At 60.7% G+C, this 19,282-nt stretch overlaps 1 protein-coding gene across 1 annotated transcript in view; it reads right to left on the bottom strand.

Annotated features, from left to right (window-relative positions):
* Positions 1-19,282, bottom strand: part of MEGF8 (multiple EGF like domains 8) — a 43,340-nt gene that overhangs the window by 8,261 nt on the left and 15,797 nt on the right. Inside the window, exons 13-34 of the mRNA XM_045292253.1 lie at positions 15,509-15,709; positions 15,015-15,215; positions 14,359-14,598; positions 13,427-13,545; positions 13,203-13,334; positions 12,980-13,093; positions 12,419-12,667; positions 11,756-11,955; positions 11,312-11,522; positions 10,962-11,211; positions 10,357-10,489; positions 9,236-9,483; positions 9,022-9,132; positions 8,749-8,867; positions 7,965-8,172; positions 7,380-7,560; positions 6,772-6,935; positions 6,022-6,166; positions 5,256-5,487; positions 3,975-4,098; positions 3,630-3,843; positions 3,230-3,444 (exon numbers count right to left, since the gene is read on the bottom strand). Of these exons, the coding sequence (XP_045148188.1) occupies positions 3,230-3,444; positions 3,630-3,843; positions 3,975-4,098; positions 5,256-5,487; positions 6,022-6,166; positions 6,772-6,935; positions 7,380-7,560; positions 7,965-8,172; positions 8,749-8,867; positions 9,022-9,132; positions 9,236-9,483; positions 10,357-10,489; positions 10,962-11,211; positions 11,312-11,522; positions 11,756-11,955; positions 12,419-12,667; positions 12,980-13,093; positions 13,203-13,334; positions 13,427-13,545; positions 14,359-14,598; positions 15,015-15,215; positions 15,509-15,709 (4,011 nt within the window). The remainder of the gene's footprint in view (positions 1-3,229; positions 3,445-3,629; positions 3,844-3,974; positions 4,099-5,255; positions 5,488-6,021; positions 6,167-6,771; positions 6,936-7,379; positions 7,561-7,964; positions 8,173-8,748; positions 8,868-9,021; positions 9,133-9,235; positions 9,484-10,356; positions 10,490-10,961; positions 11,212-11,311; positions 11,523-11,755; positions 11,956-12,418; positions 12,668-12,979; positions 13,094-13,202; positions 13,335-13,426; positions 13,546-14,358; positions 14,599-15,014; positions 15,216-15,508; positions 15,710-19,282) is intronic.

A 19,282-nucleotide genomic window follows, 5' to 3' on the forward strand; every position in this document is an offset into this window, starting at 1 on the left:
GTGTGTGTGTGTGTGTGTGTGTGTGTGTGTGTGTGTGTGTGTTGGGGGGGGGGAACAGTGTGTGCAGTACAAGAGCAAGGCAGAGAAAGGAGGAGATGGGAACCAGGCTCCCCACACAGATGGACAGGTGGAGAGAGAAGAGCTATCCAGGCTCCATCACCAGTCCCCGGTGGGACCCCAAGTTCGCTGAGGTACCTGAGGCGCCACCCTACCAGTGTGATGAGTGCCCTTCACCTGAGTAGCCAAGGGGACTTCTTTCTGCCTCTTACAACCAGCAACGTCTGAGGCAGACACAGACTAGGATCGGGAGAAGGGGGGTCACCGGCCACAGCCACTTAGAAAGAATTGGGCCTGGTTGTTGGGGCAACAAGGTCCCCTGGCCCTAGCCCAGGGAGTTGGAGAGACCTTGGCTCGAGGCCGTAAGGCAACACCCGGGTCACAGCTTATTGGTGCTGGGGCCCAGACAACATACACAATGAGGTCTAGACACTGGGGACCTTGCCTGGCAGATAAGAACATTTCATTTCCTGCTTGGGTCTTAAGTAAAAGCCTAAGAGGAGGGAGATTGGTCTGGGCTGTCTGTCTGAGAGCTCTCAGAGAAAAGCGGGGTCACCGTGGACTCCTGAAATAGAAACCCTGTTGGCTGGAGCACCAAGGCCGTCGGGCTGGGGCCAGCCAGCAGCCGAGACTGGCTCAACTGTCAGAAGCAAGTTCCCTGCCAGACTGGGCTGCTGAAACTAAATTTAGTGCGCCGGCTGGCAGACAGTGGGGCGATCTGGGAGGGGGAAGAGGAGCTAGGGGCCAGGCCCTAGCCCGGGATGGCACTTTCTGCTGGGCCGTCCCTAGTGGGTGCATGTGATGATATCCCACAGCCTGAACTGCATGTCCTTCCAGTGTGCCTGAAGAGAGGTCTGAAGGAAGTCCTGAGCGAGCGCAGGCCCTGGCTTCTCTGCGGCCCCGGACACACGGCCCAGCAGAGTGGCTTAAAGTGAGGCAGTTGCTCAATCAAGGACCTGTTGAAGGAATGAAGTACGTTGGGAAGGCGGTAGGGAAGTGAGGGAAAGAGTCAGGAAGGAATTAGAAAGCTGGTGCCTTAGGAAAAGAAACACGGCAGGGGTGGGGACACTCTGCTGCTAGCCTCTGGCTCTGAGACCAGTCAGAAACAAAGGCCACCCCCGGCTGGCTGGCTCAAGCCTGGCAGCCCTCAAGCCCAACTGCAGCCAGTCTGGCCCGCACACCTGCCAGGTTGGGCCTAAAATGTGGCGTCTTCCAAAAATCCGAGCCAATACTATGACTGAACGTTTGGACCAAGGAATCAGTAGCTGGATCCTGGTCAAAAGGGAGAAAGAAGGTAAGATGCTGTTGGACTTTGACGGGGTCTTGTGCAATGAGAGGAGCAGTGGACATCAGTGAGGGAGGTCTGATGACGCGGAGGGTTAAGGGCCGGGCTGCTAACCAAGAGTCGGAGGCGGGAACCCGCCAGCCACTGAGATGTGGCAGTCTGCTTCGGCAAAGACCTAGTCTGGGAGAGCCCAGGAGGCAGAGGGACGCTGCCCTGTGGGGTCGCTGTGAACAGCCGCAGCTTGGCTCTGGGTTTTGGATAACAGACTCAGGTTCTGGTCCAGTGACAGCAGGAGGGACATCAGCCCTGTCACCCACAGGGGGGGCGGGGGGAGTGCCTTTGTGTCTTTGTGGCTGCTGGGGGTACAGCTAGATCACGCCAGGCAGGGGTCCCTTTGGAATGGATTTTATGGGATGTGCTGGGCAGTCAAGGGGTGGACCGTAATGAACACAGAGGGTGCCTGCCTAGAAGACAAGCACCCGCCTCTGTAGGAGTTGTCGTTCCTCCTTTATGATGGCTGCTTTACTCTTCAGTGCAGAAACGATTATTCAGCTGTCTCAACCCTTCCTCTTCCCTGTCCTCTCCTTCCTTCCTCCACTCCTGCTTGCCTTCACTCCCTCCTTCATTTCTTATTTCCTTCCTTCCTTTCACCCCTCACCTTCTGGGTAGCTTGAAAAAAAACAAAACCCAGACTCACTGCCATTGAGTTGATGCCGAATCAACAGGACAGGGCAGAACCACTCCCGTCCGGGGACTGTAACTCCATGGGAGTAGAAAGCCCCAGGACATGCCTTTTACATAGAACCAGGTAAGGACTGAGCCAAACCCCACTTCTCGATTTGTGCTCCTGATTTCTAAAGGTTTTCTTTGGGGGTTTAACACTCGTGCATTTTCTCCAACCCACCCTGGCAGACAATCTCTCCCTTTAAAAAAATAAAAATGAAGAATCATCTGTAGGAGGCCGAAGGGTGACTAGCTCCGCTGAATCAAGAGACGAGAGGCTATGGGGGCAGCATACTAGGCAAGCGAGCATCAAACCAGACTGGACGGTGAGATGACGGCCGGCCGCTGTGAAGAATGTAGCCAATGTCACAGACGGAACAATGTGTAGACATTGTTGGTTGGGAGCCTACACTGTTGGGAGACCTTCACTGCACACACAATACAGTACGATTTAGCAAAAGAAGAGATCATCTTCATCGCCATTTCTCCACCCGAGTCCCAGGCACAGGGATTGGGCTTGAGCTGTCCTGTCCGAGCCATGTGACCCTGTGGCCACATCTCACAGAGCCAGGATGGGACATGAACTTCAGGAGCGGCATGCGAGCCTTTCCTTGAGCATGTGACCACGCAGGTGAACGAGAAAGCCATGCAGAGTCAGGGTCGGGGCAGCCCTCTGAGGCCATGGAGATGCACGGGGAATGGCTGAGAGGGGCATCCACATGCCCCCGGAAGGACAGAGCTACAGGACTTCCTATTCTCAGACCCCACGGTTCCTCACAATGAAGCAGCCTGAGCGGGCTTCTGACTCTGACAGCGCAGAGATTCCAAATGCAGAGACAGACGGAGGAGGAGGGAAACCAAAGAGGTTTAGGAGGGGGCGGAGGGGGTAGTAGGGAGAGTCAGGGACTGGGATGGAGAGATGCTGGGGCTGTGGAGCCTGGGGCGGGGACACAGAGCACCAGAGGGAGAGGCGCAGGCTGAGCGCAGACAAACGGACAGGAGATGGTGGGAGGAGTGGAAACAGGTGCGTGTGAGGAGGCAGAAAGCACTGTGGGGGAGGGAAGGAGGGTATGGGGAGGTGGGGAAGGAAGGAAGGAGGGGCAGGAGGAGGCAGGTTGGTGCTGAGGGCGGAGAAGTAAGTGGGAGCCTCTCCGGGGGCAGTACCTGCTGGAGGCTGCTGCTCCACACACAGTGCTGCCAGCCCCCGTCCGCACCTTTGGAGTCCAGGCAGGATGTACAGTTGGGCAGGAGGTGACAAGGGGTGGGGCAGGGCAGCGGGGGCGAGGACTCCACCGGCATGGGGGACACGTTCAGCAGGGAGTGGCTGAAGCATGTCCAGTCGTACGTGGGCTGCACTGAGAGGATGCGGCGGGTCTCCCCTGAGGGGCGTGGGCAGAGGGAATAGTACCCAGTCCAGGCCCCCCACCCCTCCCATCTCAGACCCCTGGTCCGAGTCTCCTCAGCACCCTCCTCCCTCAGACCCTGCAGCTAAGCTCCCCCCACCCCCGCCCTGCAGCTAGGGCTCCCCCCACCCCCCTCCTGCTGGGCCCCGGTCAGTGCTCACCTGTCCTCTTGAACTGGCGCGTCCACATGCACTTGCCCTCCCGCGTGCACTGTTCACAGTCGGCGGCCCCACACGCAGCCTCCGAGCAGTTCCCTGCCCAGAAGACCTCGCGCTGGTTGATGCGGCAGTCATTCTCTGAGGTGCACGAGCCATTGCGCCCGATGCAGGCGCCCTCGGGGCAGTTGGTACACCACTTGCAGCGGGGCGCAGGTGCCTGGCAAGGAAAACGGGTTCTGTGAGGCCATTGGGGGTTCCCAACACCCCTCCTGACCCAGTTGAAGAGCTCCTTGGGGTCACCCTGGGGCCCCGCTGCTCCCAAACCCGCAGCCCCAGCCAGCCCTGTACCTCTCCTTCTCCAGGTGGCAGCGTCCGGGGATGTCGAGCCAGGCACTCGCTGCATGTCCGCAGTCGGCGGCACTCCTCGGGGGAGCGAGGCATTGGGGAGCAGGGTGGGGCCCCACAGCCCAACCTGGGGGGCAGGAGGCCCAGGCTCACTCACTCACACCCAGTCAGCCCTGCCCCCTCCTCTCCCCACCCTCACCTCTTCCTGGTGCCTCCAGGACACCCCCTCACCCCCACATGCCCAACCAGCTGCAGCACAGCCTCTCATTCTGCTTTCCCTCACTTCCGCCTGTCACCCAGGTCAGGCCCACTGGACAGCACCGCCTTCCTCCTGGCCCAACAGCCATCAGGGCTCTTGCTGCCTGGATCTCTGGCCCTCCTCCCCTCCCCACCCCCTCAGCCCTGTGACTGGTCCAGCCCTGCCTGCAGCCTCCCCCAGACACACCGAATCTCCCTGGTCCAGCCCTGCTGGAACTGTCTGTGCTCCCATCGTCCACAGCCGAGGCCCACCGTCCCTGACCCAGACCCCAGGGGGCACAGAGATCAGAATGTATCTGATCTTAGACTCATGCACGTTCTCTGTAAGCAGTTCTCCAGCAAGTCCCAGGACGCATCCACTCCCTCCCGCGGAGGGGGGGGGGGCAGGGAGCCAGTAAGAGATGCCACCCTTCAGCCCAGGATGAGCAGCTCTGATGGTGCTGGGGCTTAGGCAAGGGGCTGCACACTGCAAGGACAGAGGTTCAAAGTCACTAGCCACTGCAAAGGAGGGCGGGGGATGTCTATTCCCATACAGACTGGCATTCTCGGAGCCCCTATTCAGTGGGCCGTGAATGGGATGGGCAGCAGGTTGGGTAGGGTAACCATGCGGCCGGCCAGCCTGCTCTCAGTCTAGGAAAGTGTGTGCTTCTCCCAGGGCTTCCAGGCAAGAGAGGCCAGGCCCGTGGACCGAAGGAGTGACCGTCTCTCTGAGCCCTTCAGCCCCTCGTCTCTGCCCTCACACAGCATCTCTCAGACACTTCTAAACCTGCTGGCCTAACTCTGGGGGTTCTCCAGGGCCCAGGCCAGCCCCAGCTCCCCAAAGCAGTACTTTGGGGCATCCCTTGGACCCCAAGCAGCACTCCCACCCAGAGCCCCTCCTGAATGCCCCCACGGCCCTTGATGACCCACCAGCCAGTCAGTCATCCTGGGAGGGACCCTATCTGTTGCTCGCTCCCGGCCCAGCCCAGGATCCCCAGGGAGGACACTCAGGCTACCCTCAGGTGGGCCGCTGGTCGCTGCACTTACCTGTGGGCCTGGTCCCCAGACAAGCAGGCCCCGTGGCACCAGGTGCAGGCCCCAGACTGGTTACAAGCTTCAGGAGAGGGCAGCAGGCGGCAGGGGTCGGGGGGCAGGGTCAGGGCCAGCAGGCGGCCCAAGGCCACGCCCCCAAAGCCCCCAGAGATATAAAGGCGGCTGCCCACTGCCGCCACGGCATGGGCCACAGACTCCTCCATCGGGGGTCCCACAGAGGCTGGGCCTGGGGGAGGAGGAAGGGGCGTTCAGAGAGACAGCGAGCAGGGGACACATGGAGACCCTCGGGGCTGACCAGACAGAGGGGCAGGAGACGCAGACAACACCTCCAAGAAAACAAAAAAGGAGAGGACGCCAACAAAGGGCCAGGAAGAAGAGTGCCGCCCACAGAGAGAGAGGCTGGTGACGGGAATGGTCGCAGAGAGAAGGGCCAAGGGAGAGCGGCCACACAGCTGGAAGACTGGCAAACCTGCCTCCACCTGAGGGGCAGGACGGCGGGACGGCTCACCCCACAGGTAACCGGGGAATGGGACTGGCGTGGACTTTCCCCTCCCTGGTTCACGGATGATGAACAAGCCGGATTGCTCCCTCCATACATCAGAGTTCCCAAAGAGGAACTTTTTGAAGAAAATAACAAAAACCACCCCAATCGGGGTGGCAGCAGGAGGACGTTGCTGAGAGCCCCGTGGCAGAGAACGGCTTGGGGGCGAGGGGCTTTGCTGGTGGGGCTGGTGGGGTGGGGACTGTGCGGAGGACTCACGGGTGAGCTGGGGCAGGAGCCAGGCATTGCAGTTGACTTGGTAGAGCAGAATGTCGCTGCTGAACTCGTCGGGGTCCGAGCGCCCCCCCAGGACCACCAGGGTGTCCCCTAGGAGGGCTGCAGCGTGGAAGAGCCGGGGGCGAGGCTGTTGGGGAGACACAAGCCGGGCAGGCCTGTCAGAGCCCACGGGCCACCTGCCACCCCGCAGTCCCCCTCTACCAGCCGGTCCATCCAGACAGACCTTCCTAAAACCTCACCTCCTCCAGGAACCCGCCTCCTAGGTGTCCCCCAACCCTCCCTTCCCGAGCTGCTCCCCCCTGCCTGGAGCTCAGTCCACTGTCCAGCCTGGGGTTGCCCTGGTGGCAGGGCTACGGGACCTGTTCCCACCTCCCTCTCCTCCTGCCAAGAGGCTTGGAATGGCATGTGGCGGTGACAGCATGTGGTTTCCAGGCCGCCCACGGCCGCCCACGTGGGGTCCCGACGACTCCCACATGGCCCCCCACCTTTGGTCTTGTCAGGGAAGCAGTATGAGCAGCCTCTACCACTTTTAGAGCTGGGGAGGCCCGGCGGGGTGGGGTGGGGGTGAGCAGGGACAGCCAGGGCACCAAGCAGGGCAGAGCTGGGGCAGGGGCCAGGGCAGGCTGGCGGCATCAAAGGTCGGCTCAGAGGACTGGAGGAGGAGGAGGATTGCGCCCATCCCTGGGGCACTGGGAAAGGCCCCCCGAGTCCTGACGTCCGTCTGTGCCTGACCTTGGCCCCCTGAGACGGGGCCAGCAGGCTCCAGGTGCGGTCCGGGCAGTGCAGGGAGTACAGCTCTGGGGACGGGGCGGCCAGCTCCACGTGGAAGCGGAAGCCTCCGAACACGTACAGGGAGTCCGTGGCCTCGTGGTAGACGGCCGAATGGCCATAGAGACCTGGGGGAAAAGGGTCCCAGGAGTGAGAGGGGGCGGGCAATGAGGAAGGTCCCCAGGCACCTGACCTTCCCTCGGTGTCCCCGCCACTACCCAGCCAGGCCAGCGGCCTGTGAGTCCTCAGTCCCTCTCCCCTCGGTTAAAAGACAATCATTAGAGGTTCTGGGGAAAGGGGGTTCTCATTTGTCGGGAAGTGACCACAGACTTTTAGAGGAGACGGTGATGACAGACTCAGGAGTGGCCTGAGGTGCCCGGGAGAAGGAGTCAGCGCCTGCTCAGCTACTGGGAAGGAGGTGGACACAGAGTCGGGGCAGGAGGTAGACAGAGAGACCACGAGGGAAGCAGGGAGGTGCAGTGACCACAGAACGTGGGACTGGCTAGAAAGGCAGTGTGAAGGTCTAGAGGGCCAGGAGGTCCAAGACACGAGGCCCTCCCTGGCCTGCCCACCTGTGGGGGGTGTCCCACTCTGGGCTCCAGACACCCAAGTGCCGGTCGCCAGCTGGTACTCCAGTAACTGCTGGTTGAAGCCATTTTCAGGGGAGTAACCGCCCACCAGGAGCAGAGAGAGACCACGGCGGGCAGTGAGGGTGTGGCCAGCCACTGCAGGCAGCTCCATGGTCTGGGGGGCCTGAGGGAAAGGGCAGAGGTCACCAGGGCAGGTCACTTGTGAGCAGACGAGAGACGAGCCCCTCAGGCCTGGTCAGGCACAGTCCTGGCAGGTGTGTGGCCAACACCTGGCTCCATCTGCTCGCAGGTCATCATGGCCTGGGGTTCCCTGGGAGGCCCCTGCCTCTCTAAGTGGCTGTGTGGAGCCTGTTGTTCTCCACTCCAGACCGGCTCTCGACCCAGCCAAGCAGAGCGCCACACCCGTGGTCAGTGACCCAGGAGGGACCCCAGAAAGTCAGTTCTGGGACTTGTACAGGAACTCTGAGGGGGAGTCTTGTCTTTGGGGGGAGCAGGCCAAGCGGGCAGGAGCTATCGTGTCAGAGCCCGACTTGGAGCCGGGGGTGGGGGGCGTGGGGGGATGCTCACCTTCTCTTGCCGCCACTGCAGGGTGGTGAGGTTGAGGACCCAGAAGTCACGGGTGACCCCCCCAGCTGTGAGGCCCCCCAGCAGGTACATGGCACCTCGGCTGGCAGGAACATAGGCAGCCGCGTGGAAGGAGCGTGGGGAGGGGCCTGGGCCGCCGTCCTCAGCGCCCGCCAGCATCTGTGTCCACCGCCGCTCACTGACCGAGTACCTGGGACGGAGATACAGCCCCGCCTCAACAACAACCCCTTTGTCCAGGCATCCAGCATTCCTTGGAATAGCACCCCCACCCGGCATGCCGGCATCCCCTAGGGTGGCCCTCCCTCCCTCTCAGGGGTCCCAGCATCCTCTGGGGTGACACCACACACATACAAGGGTGTTCTCGGCGTCCTCTGGGGTAACCTTCCTGCAATAGTCACCCCTGCCGCCCCCGGGGCCCTCCCAGTGCTCTCTAAGGAGTCCACTTCACCCCCAGCCCCTGCACAGCACAGACGAGCACTGCCCCGTGCCTTTCCAAGGCTTTTCATCTTTACGAGAGCAGAAAGCACCCCCCCCATCTCCTGTGGAGCACCTGCTGGTTTCTAACTGCTGATCCTAAGGTTGGCACCCCAACTTGTAACCCACCACACCCCACAGCACCACCTAATGAAGCACCCTAGCCCCTCCAGGTAAGTATCCCAGCATCCTTTAGAGGACCCCAAGTGACCCTTGTGCAACAGATGCCTCAGCATGCCCTGAGGTGACCTCCTCTCATTCATGAATCCCAGCCTCTGGGGGCTCTCCTTACCTGTACAGGTTTCCCAGCAGCCCCTGGGGCAGGCCCAGCCCCCCAAACATCCACAGGGTGGCATCAGGTCCTTCCACCATGGTGTGCCCCAAGCGGTGAAGGAAGCGGCTGGCAGTGTCCTGGGGAGGGTGAGGGAGGGTAAGCACCAGGCCAGGGTCAAGCCCGGGTATTGGGAGTGGGTAGGGGGCCCAAGTGTGGAGGTGGCAGAATAAATGGCCCAGGAGGCAGCCGATGGGGTGCATCCTGTCCTGGAGAAAGGTGTCCACCACTCACGGCTGAAAGGCGGCTGTCCATGAGGGTCTCCCAGACCAGCTGACCACCATCCAGCTTCGTGGCACATTCAGGGCCCCCAAAGCCCTCAGCACAGATGCATACACCCAGGCTCTGGGGAGGGAGACAGAGGGAGGCTCAGGGGAGCCCTGCCCACCCGCCCTCAACCCACCCTGCGGCCCCGCTGCGCCCCACCCCATGGCCCCGTCCCACGCACCTGGTTGCAAGTCCCTGCCCCATTGTGGGCATTACAGTTCTCCGGACACAGAGGCATGCGGCAGTGTGGGCCAGCCCAGCCCTGGGGGCATCGGCAGAGACCAGCACCGGCAGCCCCGTCCTGGGGCACACACTCCTGGGGCACGGGGCAGCTCCCGGGGCCCCCAGAGCCGCAACGGGCAGAGCCCACCGAGGCGTTGAAGCCCCAGGAGGCCGAGCCGTTGGCCTCCCAGTGCAGCACCAGCAGCCCTGGGGGGAGGGGGGGTGTCAGGCACTGCTCCGGCCGAGTTTCCAGAACAGTCAGCATAACGGGCAGTGAAGCAGGAGCCTGTGGCCGCAGATAACCCTGGGCAGCTGATGGGTTCTCCCTCGGCCCGTTCCTCCAGCAGCCCATCACAGTCCCTCCGTCTGTCAGCCTGACCTCAATCGTTCATCCCTCTGCCGCCACCCAAGCCAGGTCCCTGTCCCCCCTCCTCCCTGCAGGCCCTCCCAACCCTCCTCCTCATAGCAGCGCGCTGAAACAGAAACCGGGCCTGCCGTGGGAGGCTCAATACCTTTCCAGAGCTCCCTGTGCTCTCTGGGGTAAACTGAGCCTCCCCTCCGGCGAGTGAGTGAGCGAGGAGCACTCTCCCATAGATGTCTCACCACCAGTGAACAGAGGCCGCCTCGTAGCGACCCTCTAGACCAGAGTAGGACTGCTCCTGTGGGTTTCCGAGACTGCCAACCTTCATGGGAGCTGACAGCCCTGTCTTTCTCCCATGCAGCGTGTGGTGGGTTTGAACTGCTGACCTTGAGGCCCAACGCATAACCCAGGACGCCACCACGGCTCCCATACTGCGCCACCAGGTGCAGTCAAGTGTCCCCAATGTCCCACAAGGGCAAGATGGCCCCTGGCTGAGAAACAGAACTAAGGAGCTGCCACACATTTTGTGCTCTTCTTGCAAGAGGCAACCCAGCCACACAGTCCTACTTGACTCTCAGCTACGGAAACAGAGGCCCGGAGATAGCCAAGGACAGCGCCACCCAGGAAGTCAATGGCAGAGCTGGGCTGGAACCTGGGTCTTGGAGCCACCTCAGATCTTGAGGCCCATGAAGAGGTCCCCGCCCTCAGCGCCCCCATACCAGACAGGGCCTGCACGGTGAGGGGCCTGTCCCGCCGCTGGCCACAGAAGGCAGCAATGAGGCTACGGTCTGACTGGACGACACCAGTGTCCAGGAAGCGAGGGAATCCATCAAAGGCTAGGACGTAGCTCAGCTGGAAGGGCATAGAGTCAAAGAATGGGGTACCAGAAGGGTGAGAAAGAGGAAGGCTTGACAGGGGAGGGGGAGGAGTTTGGTAGGAGGGGGCAATCTGGGTCTGGAAAATGAGCTGCCTGGGGATCTGGGGCAGGGCTGCCAAATGGTGGCACGCAGACCACCAGCCCCCATCCTGTGCCCAGAGCAGACATAGCTAATCAATCAAGAAAGACTCTTGCGTTTAGCCTTGTTCTAAATGCACCGATCCGGGCAGTCCGCACTAACCAGTCGGCATGGGTTCACAAGGTGAAGGGGAGCTGAGGACCTGGAGAATGGGGGACTGGAATCCAGAACACAGGAGGTGATCTGAAAGTTTGGGGCCCCGCTAAGAAACAAAGGGCTAGGGGATAAAATGTGGGGGCTGGGGTCAGACTGCCTGGGGATGCAGATTGGGGAGTATGCGGTTCTGGTACCTGCCCCTCAGGGCTTACCGTGCAAGGAGTGCTGCTGTCAGGGGAGAAGGTGAGGGTGAGTGGTGGACAGAGGGTCCCAGGGGCGCAGGGCTGGAGCTCCTCAGTGGCTGATACCACCCACACGCAGTAGGACAGGCCCGGCCCTGCTCTTGTCGCCCCACCAACTGGGGGCAGCGGCCCCCCGACCCGGCGTGAGCCCAGTGCCACGGAGGAGACGTTGGTGAGGAGGGCGCGACCCCCACACTCCCGGAAGCAGGAGCCACCAGCTCTGGGGGGGTACGGAAGAGAGGCAGCATCAAATAGCCCTGTCCCACCGCTCCCCGACCCCAGCCCCACCCGGTCCTGCCCCAGCGTGTAGCCTGGCTCACCGGGGGTCCCCATAGTAGCCAGGGGAGCAGAGCTGGCAGTGGGTGCCCTCGGTGTGGTCCTGGCAGAAGCAGAGCCCACTGAGGTTGTCACAGTGGCCGCGGCGCGGATCCCCGTGCCCGTTGCATTGGCAGGGCCGGCAGCCCCCCGAGCCCGTGGCGTTGCCGAAGCTGCCGGGCCGGCACCGCTCACAGTGCTCCCCCCATGTCCAGTCTGTGAGGGCCCAGCAGATGGGGCACCACGTCAGGGGCTGGCCCAGCCTACCCGACCCCCCACTCCACTGCTGCAATGCAGGGAAGCCAAGCCCAGACAGAGGGCGGGGAAACGGCCCGTCCGAGACAGCAGGAAGGAATGGTTGGGGTGGCGGGGGTAAACCAGGGGAGGCTGACACCCATGCTGGGGGCAAGGGGCTGGGCCAGGGTGGTGTCCAAGGTAGGTGTCCTCACCCTGGCACTCATCACAAAAGCCAGGCCCCCGCTTTCGGCAGTGGCTGTGGAAGTTGCAGCCACAGTCCCGGGAACAGCGGGGGGTGGGGGGCCCTGGGGCAGGAGTGGGTGGCGGCAGGTCAGAGGTCCAGCCCAGGTCACACACACAGGTAAAGTCCGGAGGCCCACTACACAGCCCGTGCCCACAGTCCTCCAGGCACCTGGGGGTCGGGGGAGGAGGGGGGGTTAAGGCCAGGTTGGGGGAAGAGCCAGTCAGGTTTAGAACTCCAAACCACCCCCTCCACCTCCCCTCAAATCCACCACTGGCCTGTCTCCTTGGTCCAGGGCTGTGTGGGTGGCCCTGTCACCAAGAGAACCCATCCCCCGTACTGCCCTCCATCTCTATGGCAACCACACATCACCACAGGTGATCTTGCTCTGTGGAAACCCTTTCAACTTGTTCCCCTCGTCTCCATGGCAATGCTGATGACTCCAGCCTAGTCTCTGGAGAACTGGTTGGTAGCTAGTGTTATATGGGGAGGGGGTCTCCATGGACCCCCCCCCACCCCGGTCACTCTAATGAGGACCCAGTCTGCAAGCTAAAGCCAAGGGGATGCTGGGCCCACAGGAAGGAGGCTAGCACGCCAGCACCAGGGACCCCGTCAGGGAGGCCCGGCCACTCACGTGCGGTTGCAGTGTGTGCTGCCGTCCCCCTCGTACCCTCGCTGGCAGTGGCACTCGTAGCTGAGGGGCGTGTTCAGGCAGGTCGCGCGCGGGTGGCACCGCGCCAGGCCCAGCCGACACTCGTCCACGTCTGGGCAGCGGGCGTACGCCCAGCGGGCTGGGAGGGCCACAGGCAGCCCCAGGCCCTCCCCGACCCACTGGGAGCAGTTGCCCCCACCCAAGGGCCCCGAGAAGTCCCCCTGCAGGCACCTGGGGGTGGGGGTGGGGGTGAGATAGGAGATGAGGGGAGGAGGTGGGGAGGGAAGGGAGAGTCAAGAGGAGCCAGCGAGGAAGAGGGGAGGCCGGGTGGAGGCGGACAAGGGACAGGGATGGAAGCCACAGAGGGCGGGGAGAGAGGGGAGCCCCGAGGCAGGGGATGAGAGGCCCAAGTCAGAATTGGGGAGGGGAAAGAGAGCAGGGGGGTACAGCAAGGAAAACGGGGCACAGAGGGGCGGGCAAAGAGACGTTAGACCGAGCAGACCCCCTGACCCCGCCCCCGCCCCGCCCGGCGGCCATGCCCACCGGCCCAGCGTGGGGTTGTCCTCGTTGCCACACCAGCCGCACTCGTGGCTCTGCAGACACTCGTGACAGGTCAGGAAGCGGTCGCAGCTGCGGCACCGCGGCTCCGAGTGTACGCTGCAGGGGGCAGGGGTGGGCTGCTCAGTGCCCGGGCCCTCTGCCAGCCCGGACCTGGACACACACACACACACACACACACACACACACACACGCCCACAGGCCGCACCTGTCGTCCCAGCCGCGGCAGCCCCCGTGTGGGTAGCGGGCCAGGTAGGCGGCGAATAGGAAGCACGTGTGGGTGGACTGGCACCAAGCGCACTGGCTCGAGTTGGCCAGGCAGTCCTCACAGGTCAGGCGCCTGGGGGACGAGGTCAGGGTCACTGCCTTGCCCGGTCCACATGCACCCCCTCCCCCAGCTGTGGGAGCTGTCCCTGGCCCAGCTAGGCTCACTGGCTACAGAGCGGGGGGCACTCCTCCGGGCTCTTCAGGGCGACCCGGCCCCGGCCCCGCCGGCTGCACGCAGCATCCCCTTTGCGGTTAGTGCTCTGATGCCACTCGCAGAAGGGGTCCTGGCGGGGAGTAGAGGGGCAGTAGTCAGCACCACACCCTGTAAGCCCATGCCCTCCTGAACTGCCTATGGGACACCCCCACCTGCCAAAGATCTCCGTGGTTGGTGCCTGCCCAGCACCCACCCCGTCTTTGGGCAGCAGCACCCACTCTGTGTGGTCCGGGAGCAGCTGGTTCAACACTTGGTATCCGGGAAGGGTCAAGAGGTGGTTCTGCTCATCCCCTCCCCAACTTCTCACCCCACCCTCCCAAGCTGTGATTGGCCCGGGAGGCTGCACACGGTCCGAACAGCACCACGCAATGCCACTCGGAGGCTTCTCCTAAACCACAGGGGAACAGGGAGCGCACCGTGCTCTCTTTCACTGGAGACGAGGGGCAGAGTGGGGGGATTCAGTAGGAGAGAGGAGTGACTGATGGAGGGGGTAGTTGGTGGCTGAGTGGAGGGGCTCAGTAGCTAAGGGAGGGAATTTCGTGGGGGAACAGAGTGGCTGAATGGGGAGAGCTCGGTGGCTGAGGGGGGAACCCGATGGCCATGCCTTGTGGCCCCCTTATCTTCACAAGGAACTTCTCCGTGGGGAGGCAGCTGTGGCAGAGGGACATGGACGCCTGACCTCCTCCCCAGGACCTGGGAGCTAGCCTGGCCCACAGACCTACTCTAGGGCTCCCGGGCCATTTGAGCCAACCCTCCTGGGTTGAGGGGCAGCCCCGACTCCCAGGGCCCATCTCTCCCCATCTGCTCAGCCACCCTTCTCAGAGAGACTCTCCTTTCCCAGTCTGCCCGCCCAGAGATGGGCCCCTCCTGGTTCGGTGGGCACCTGGGTGCAGGCGTGGCAGTCGCGGTGCTCCTCGCAGAGTGGGCAGAGGGTGGGCACCAGCACCAGCAGGGAGCCGCCAGTCCCATCGCTGCCGCCGCAGTGGGCCCCACCCTGACGCAGGTGGCAGGTGGCACTGGCCAGGCACCAGCCACAGCCCTGGTCAGCCAAGCAGCCCAGGCAAGAGGAGTAGGAGGCGCAGGCCGCTGAGCGGAAGGGCTCCAGGAAGAAGAAGGAGATCTCCTGCGGGGGTCAGGTGAGGGTCTGGGGGTCACAGCGCTCCCTCAGATCAGGACGCAGGGCTTAGGCCTGGGGGTGTGGTCGGAGCTTGGGGCTAAAGACTGAGGCTAAGGGTTTGAAGACCACATGGAACATGCAATCTGGATTTGGGGGCTCTGCAGACCGAAGGGGAGTAGGATCTGAGCGACTCTAGAGATGGAGGTGCAAGAACGGAGGGCAGGGGGGACAGGACAGGAGTCAGAAGATGTAGATGAAGTCAGCCTATGCGATTGGGGGTCAGAGGTTGGGGCCTAGGAAGTTAAAGTGAGGCCCAGGCCTCAGAGCCAAGAGTCAGGACCCAGGGAGTTAGGGGAAGCGGGAGGGGGTCCAGGGGAGTGAAGCCACACCCAGGGGATCAGAGGCCAGGAGTGGGCACTTACGCTGCCGCCTGGCACGCCAGTCCGGTCCCAGAGCAGGGTGAGCTCACTGTGCCCGGGGCCCACGGAGCCGTTGAGCTGGCCCCGGATCTCCACTGCGTACTTGTGGCCCCGCCCAGGCAGCGGGAAGAGGCGGGCTGAGCCTGGGCGCTGCAGACGCCTGGTCTCCTTCTCCTGCTGGGCCACCCAGCGCCCCACCTCTTCCTGGGACCAGGAGGAGGGCCTCTGAGTCCCTTAGGCCCCCAAAACCTCCAAGCACTCCAACTCTCCGGCTTGGCTCACTGCCCCCTCAGGGCAAAGGTCACCCAGTCCCTCCCCATCGGCTTCACAAGTCTGCCCACAACAGGAAACCCACATTTGGACTTCAGGGCCCTCCCTCCTCCACAAGGGGGATCTTCTGATCCTCCGATTTGCCCCCAACCCTCCCCGGTACCCCTAAGCCACCCGTCCCCCGACAATTACCACAAACACCCCCCTCAACGCCCAGGTCCCCTCACCATGTTCTCGGTGTCAGGGCCTCGGGCCATCCGAGCCAGGACATGGAGGCGCTGGGCCCGAGCCCACACCGCCACGTCCTCAGCTCCGGCACCGCCAGGCCCCCCTGGCAGCAGTGGGTGGATGAAGCCACGGTAGACCAGGGACACGTCTGTCTCTGGGCTGGGTGTCAAGGTGATGGTCGTGCTGCGGACGATGGAGACCTGCAGCAGGTGGCCGGGTGGGGGAGCGGGAGAGGAGTGAATACCTCTCCGGACAGCCCCTCAAACCACAGCAGAGCCAGAAGAGACCCGGCAGCCCATCCGTCTTCCCCATGTCACCAAATGAGAGCCTGAGACCTGGGAGAAATGAGTCAGGCCGCAACACCACAAAGCTGCTATAATGGCGGTCCCAGAGGCCACGGCCACCCCATGCCCTGCTCCTCCCAACCCCAAGGCCTTTCAGCATCCTTCTCTCCCACTCCCGCCTCCCACCTGAGCCCTGAGAAGTCCCAGTCCACCGTTCATCGTCACAGCCATGCTCTGTGGCCCATGTGACAAAAGACCAGAGGGCCCCAAGCATCCGTGAGAGAGAGGCAGGCTGTCCAAGTCAGCTACGCACAGCGGCGTGACAGAGCATGACCGCCACAAACAGGCCAGGCGGCAGCGCTCAGCATCACAAAGAGTGGGCGGCCCCCTAAAGAGGTCCTAGTGGCGGATGGAGAAACCAACTGCAGCACACAGGTGCAGCGGCACGGCAGGTGAGGCGACCCGATGAGGAGGAGTCCGCAGCATGTCTGACGACATGGACGATGCAGGGGAGGGGGGGACACATCGGCCCATCACAAAAGAGACCGGCCTGATATAGCCCCCAATTTAAGAAAAGAAGAAGACAGGATACAGACAAGGAAGCCAAAATGGGAAACACGGGTAATTGCGAAGCTCTGTGATGGGAAGCCCACCAGGACACGTTCCGTGAGAGCAAGGGGGCGCTCCTGTGGTGGAGGTCGCACGGTGCCTTTTGTGTAAGAAACATACTGAAGCTGCACGTATCTGACCAGGAAGACGGGAAGAACAGAAAAGACAGACGGTGGCTCTTCAGGAAGAGGCAAAGTGTTCTTCAGCTGAGGGACGCAGGGGCCAGGCAGACCTGGGTCACGCAGTGAGTGGGGTGTAGGCCAGAGGAGAGAGATTATATTTTTTGCTCAGCAACTTTTGATGGCACTAGTCTATGCACATTTGGAAGCCAGCTACCTGGTCAGGAGATTGCAAGAGCTTCACATCTGTGTCCATTCCAAAGGAAGGTGGCCCAATAGAAGATGGGCATCATCAAACAGTATCATGAATATGCATGTGAGAGGTGGACACTGAAGAAGGAAGACCGAAGTAGAACACGGACAGTACCGTGACAAAGCCATCTTGGACCAAGTACAGCTAGAATGCTTCTTAGAGGCAAGGATGGTAAGACTTGGTCTCACGTCCTCTGGACATGTTGTTAGGAGCAGCCAGTCCCTGGAGAAGGACATGGTGCTTGGTACAGTGGGGGGCAGGGACACAGAGGGAGACCCTCAACAAAACTGCACAGATGAGTCAAATATGAGCACGATGGGGAGGACGGCAGAGGACCGGGCAGTGTTTCATCCTGTTGTACACAGGGTTGCTACAGTCAGAGCCGACGCAAGAGCATCCTTAATGTCCTACACACGTGGGATTTCAAGAAGTGGCTGCAGCCGGGCATCTGCAAGGAGCCGTCAGAAATTCAAGCCCCGGTCAGATGAGGACACAGAACGAGGGCTATCATTACTGATGTCAGATGGATCCTCACTGAAAGCAGAGAACACCAGAAAGATGATTATCTGTATCGTACGGACTATGCAAAGGCATTTTACTCTGTGGATCCTAACGACCTGTGGATTGCCAAGAGCGGATGTTCCAGAACATTTCATCCTTTGAACAGAACAATGTAAGAGACGGCGCACGGCTGGAAATCAGGAAGCGTGTGTGCGCGTCAGGTGTGCACCCTTTCACCATACCGATTCAAGCAGGGAAGCTGGGAAGACAGGCTCCTGTTGATCAGAAACACGCAATGCACAGGGCAAACCCTGCTTGCTGAAGAAGGAAAGTAAAACACTTACTAATGAAGATCAGCCCTCAGTATGGATTAGATATCAAGATAAAGAGAAATCGTCACAACCAAACTGACACTGTCAGAATAAATGGAGAAAAGATCGAAACTGCCAATGACTTCGTTTTAGCCAGATCCACAATCAATGCTCATGGGAGCAGTGAATTGATCGTGGTGGTATAAATACACAATTCTTTTAAAAAGTGATGTTACTATGGAAGTGTATGATATGGGACTATTGTATCAAGAAAACTTCTTAAAACAAGAAAGAAACCAAACGACGCGTGGTTTCCATGGGCGAAGGAGGACGCGTTGTTGGGGGTGGACACTGAGTTCATGGTAATGGTGGCGGAGCACTTTGGAGAAGGATGTCAATAATGGCTGCACAACACGACAAGGATAATCAAGTATACCGAATTGTACCTGTAGAAGGTGTTGAGTGGGACAATGATTTGTTATGTACATTTTTGCCAAAGTAGAAAGGAAAAAAGTGTATGAATAACAAGGAGTACAGAAAGAAGAAAATGTTCTAAAATTGATTGTTGATGATTGTACAGCTCATCTTGATAGGATCGAACTACTGAATTGTATGATATGTGGATGAAGTGCCAATAAAACTGTCCAAAAAAATCAAAGGACAGAATGCACTGGGAAAATGTGCTGTAAAAAACAAACAAACAAAGAACAAACCACTGTGGAGGGAGGGTGGGATGGAAAGGGGGAACCAGTTACAAGAATCTACGTATAGCCTCCTCCCTGGGGGATGGACAGCAGAGAAGAGGGTGGGGGGAGGTGTCGGACAGTGTAATATATGACAACATAACAATGATTTATGAATTATGAAGGGTTCATGAGGGAGGGGGAGAAGGAGGGAGGGGGAATGAGGAGCTGATGCCAAGGGCTTAAGTGGAGAGCAAGTGTTTTGAGAATGATGAGGGCAACAAATGCATGTATGGATTGTGATAAGAGTTGTATGAGCCCCCCAATAAAATGATTTTAGAGACAAATGAAAGAAACCAAAAAAAAAAAAGAAAGAAACCACCTTGGTCAAGCGCTACAAAGCAGATGTCCCCATGAGGACCACGATGCGCCCGACTCAAGCCCGGAGTGCCTGGAACCCCGAGGTTTCAGATGAACTGCAGGATGACGAGGAACAGCTGGAGGAGATTGATGCCGTTTCCTTACGGCTCTGGGGAAGGGTACCGAAGAGTCCGTGGGCTACCACACCAGGAGTGAACAAGGCCGTACAGCCAGAATGCTCCTTAGAAGTGAGGCGAGCAAGACTTGGCCTCCCACACTTTGGGACCAGTCCCTGGGGAAGGGCAGCATGCTGGGGAGAGCCGAAGGTCAAGGAGAGAGGAAAGGTCCTCAAGGAGATGACTGGAACCACGGGCTCAGCCACGACTCTGAGGGTGGGGCAGGTGACACCCCATTCTGTGGGCACAGGGTGGCTGTGAGCGGGCATGGGCCGGAGGGTACCCAGCAACAAGGGAGAGAAGCCAGACACAGACCGTGTGCATTGTTGTCTGCTTGCTGCTGCTCTGTTGGCCTGTTTTTCTGTCTTTGAAATCCAGGACAGGTAAACCTACAGAGACAGCCGGTGGCTGAATGGTGTCTTGCTAGGGGCGGATAGGGGGGAATAGGGAGTTATGAACCATGAGCACAAGAAAGAA

This window comes from Echinops telfairi, unplaced genomic scaffold, assembly GCF_000313985.2.
Source record: "Echinops telfairi isolate 266 unplaced genomic scaffold, ASM31398v2 ScPeMD7_655;HRSCAF=1070, whole genome shotgun sequence".
NCBI lineage: Eukaryota > Metazoa > Chordata > Mammalia > Afrosoricida > Tenrecidae > Echinops > Echinops telfairi.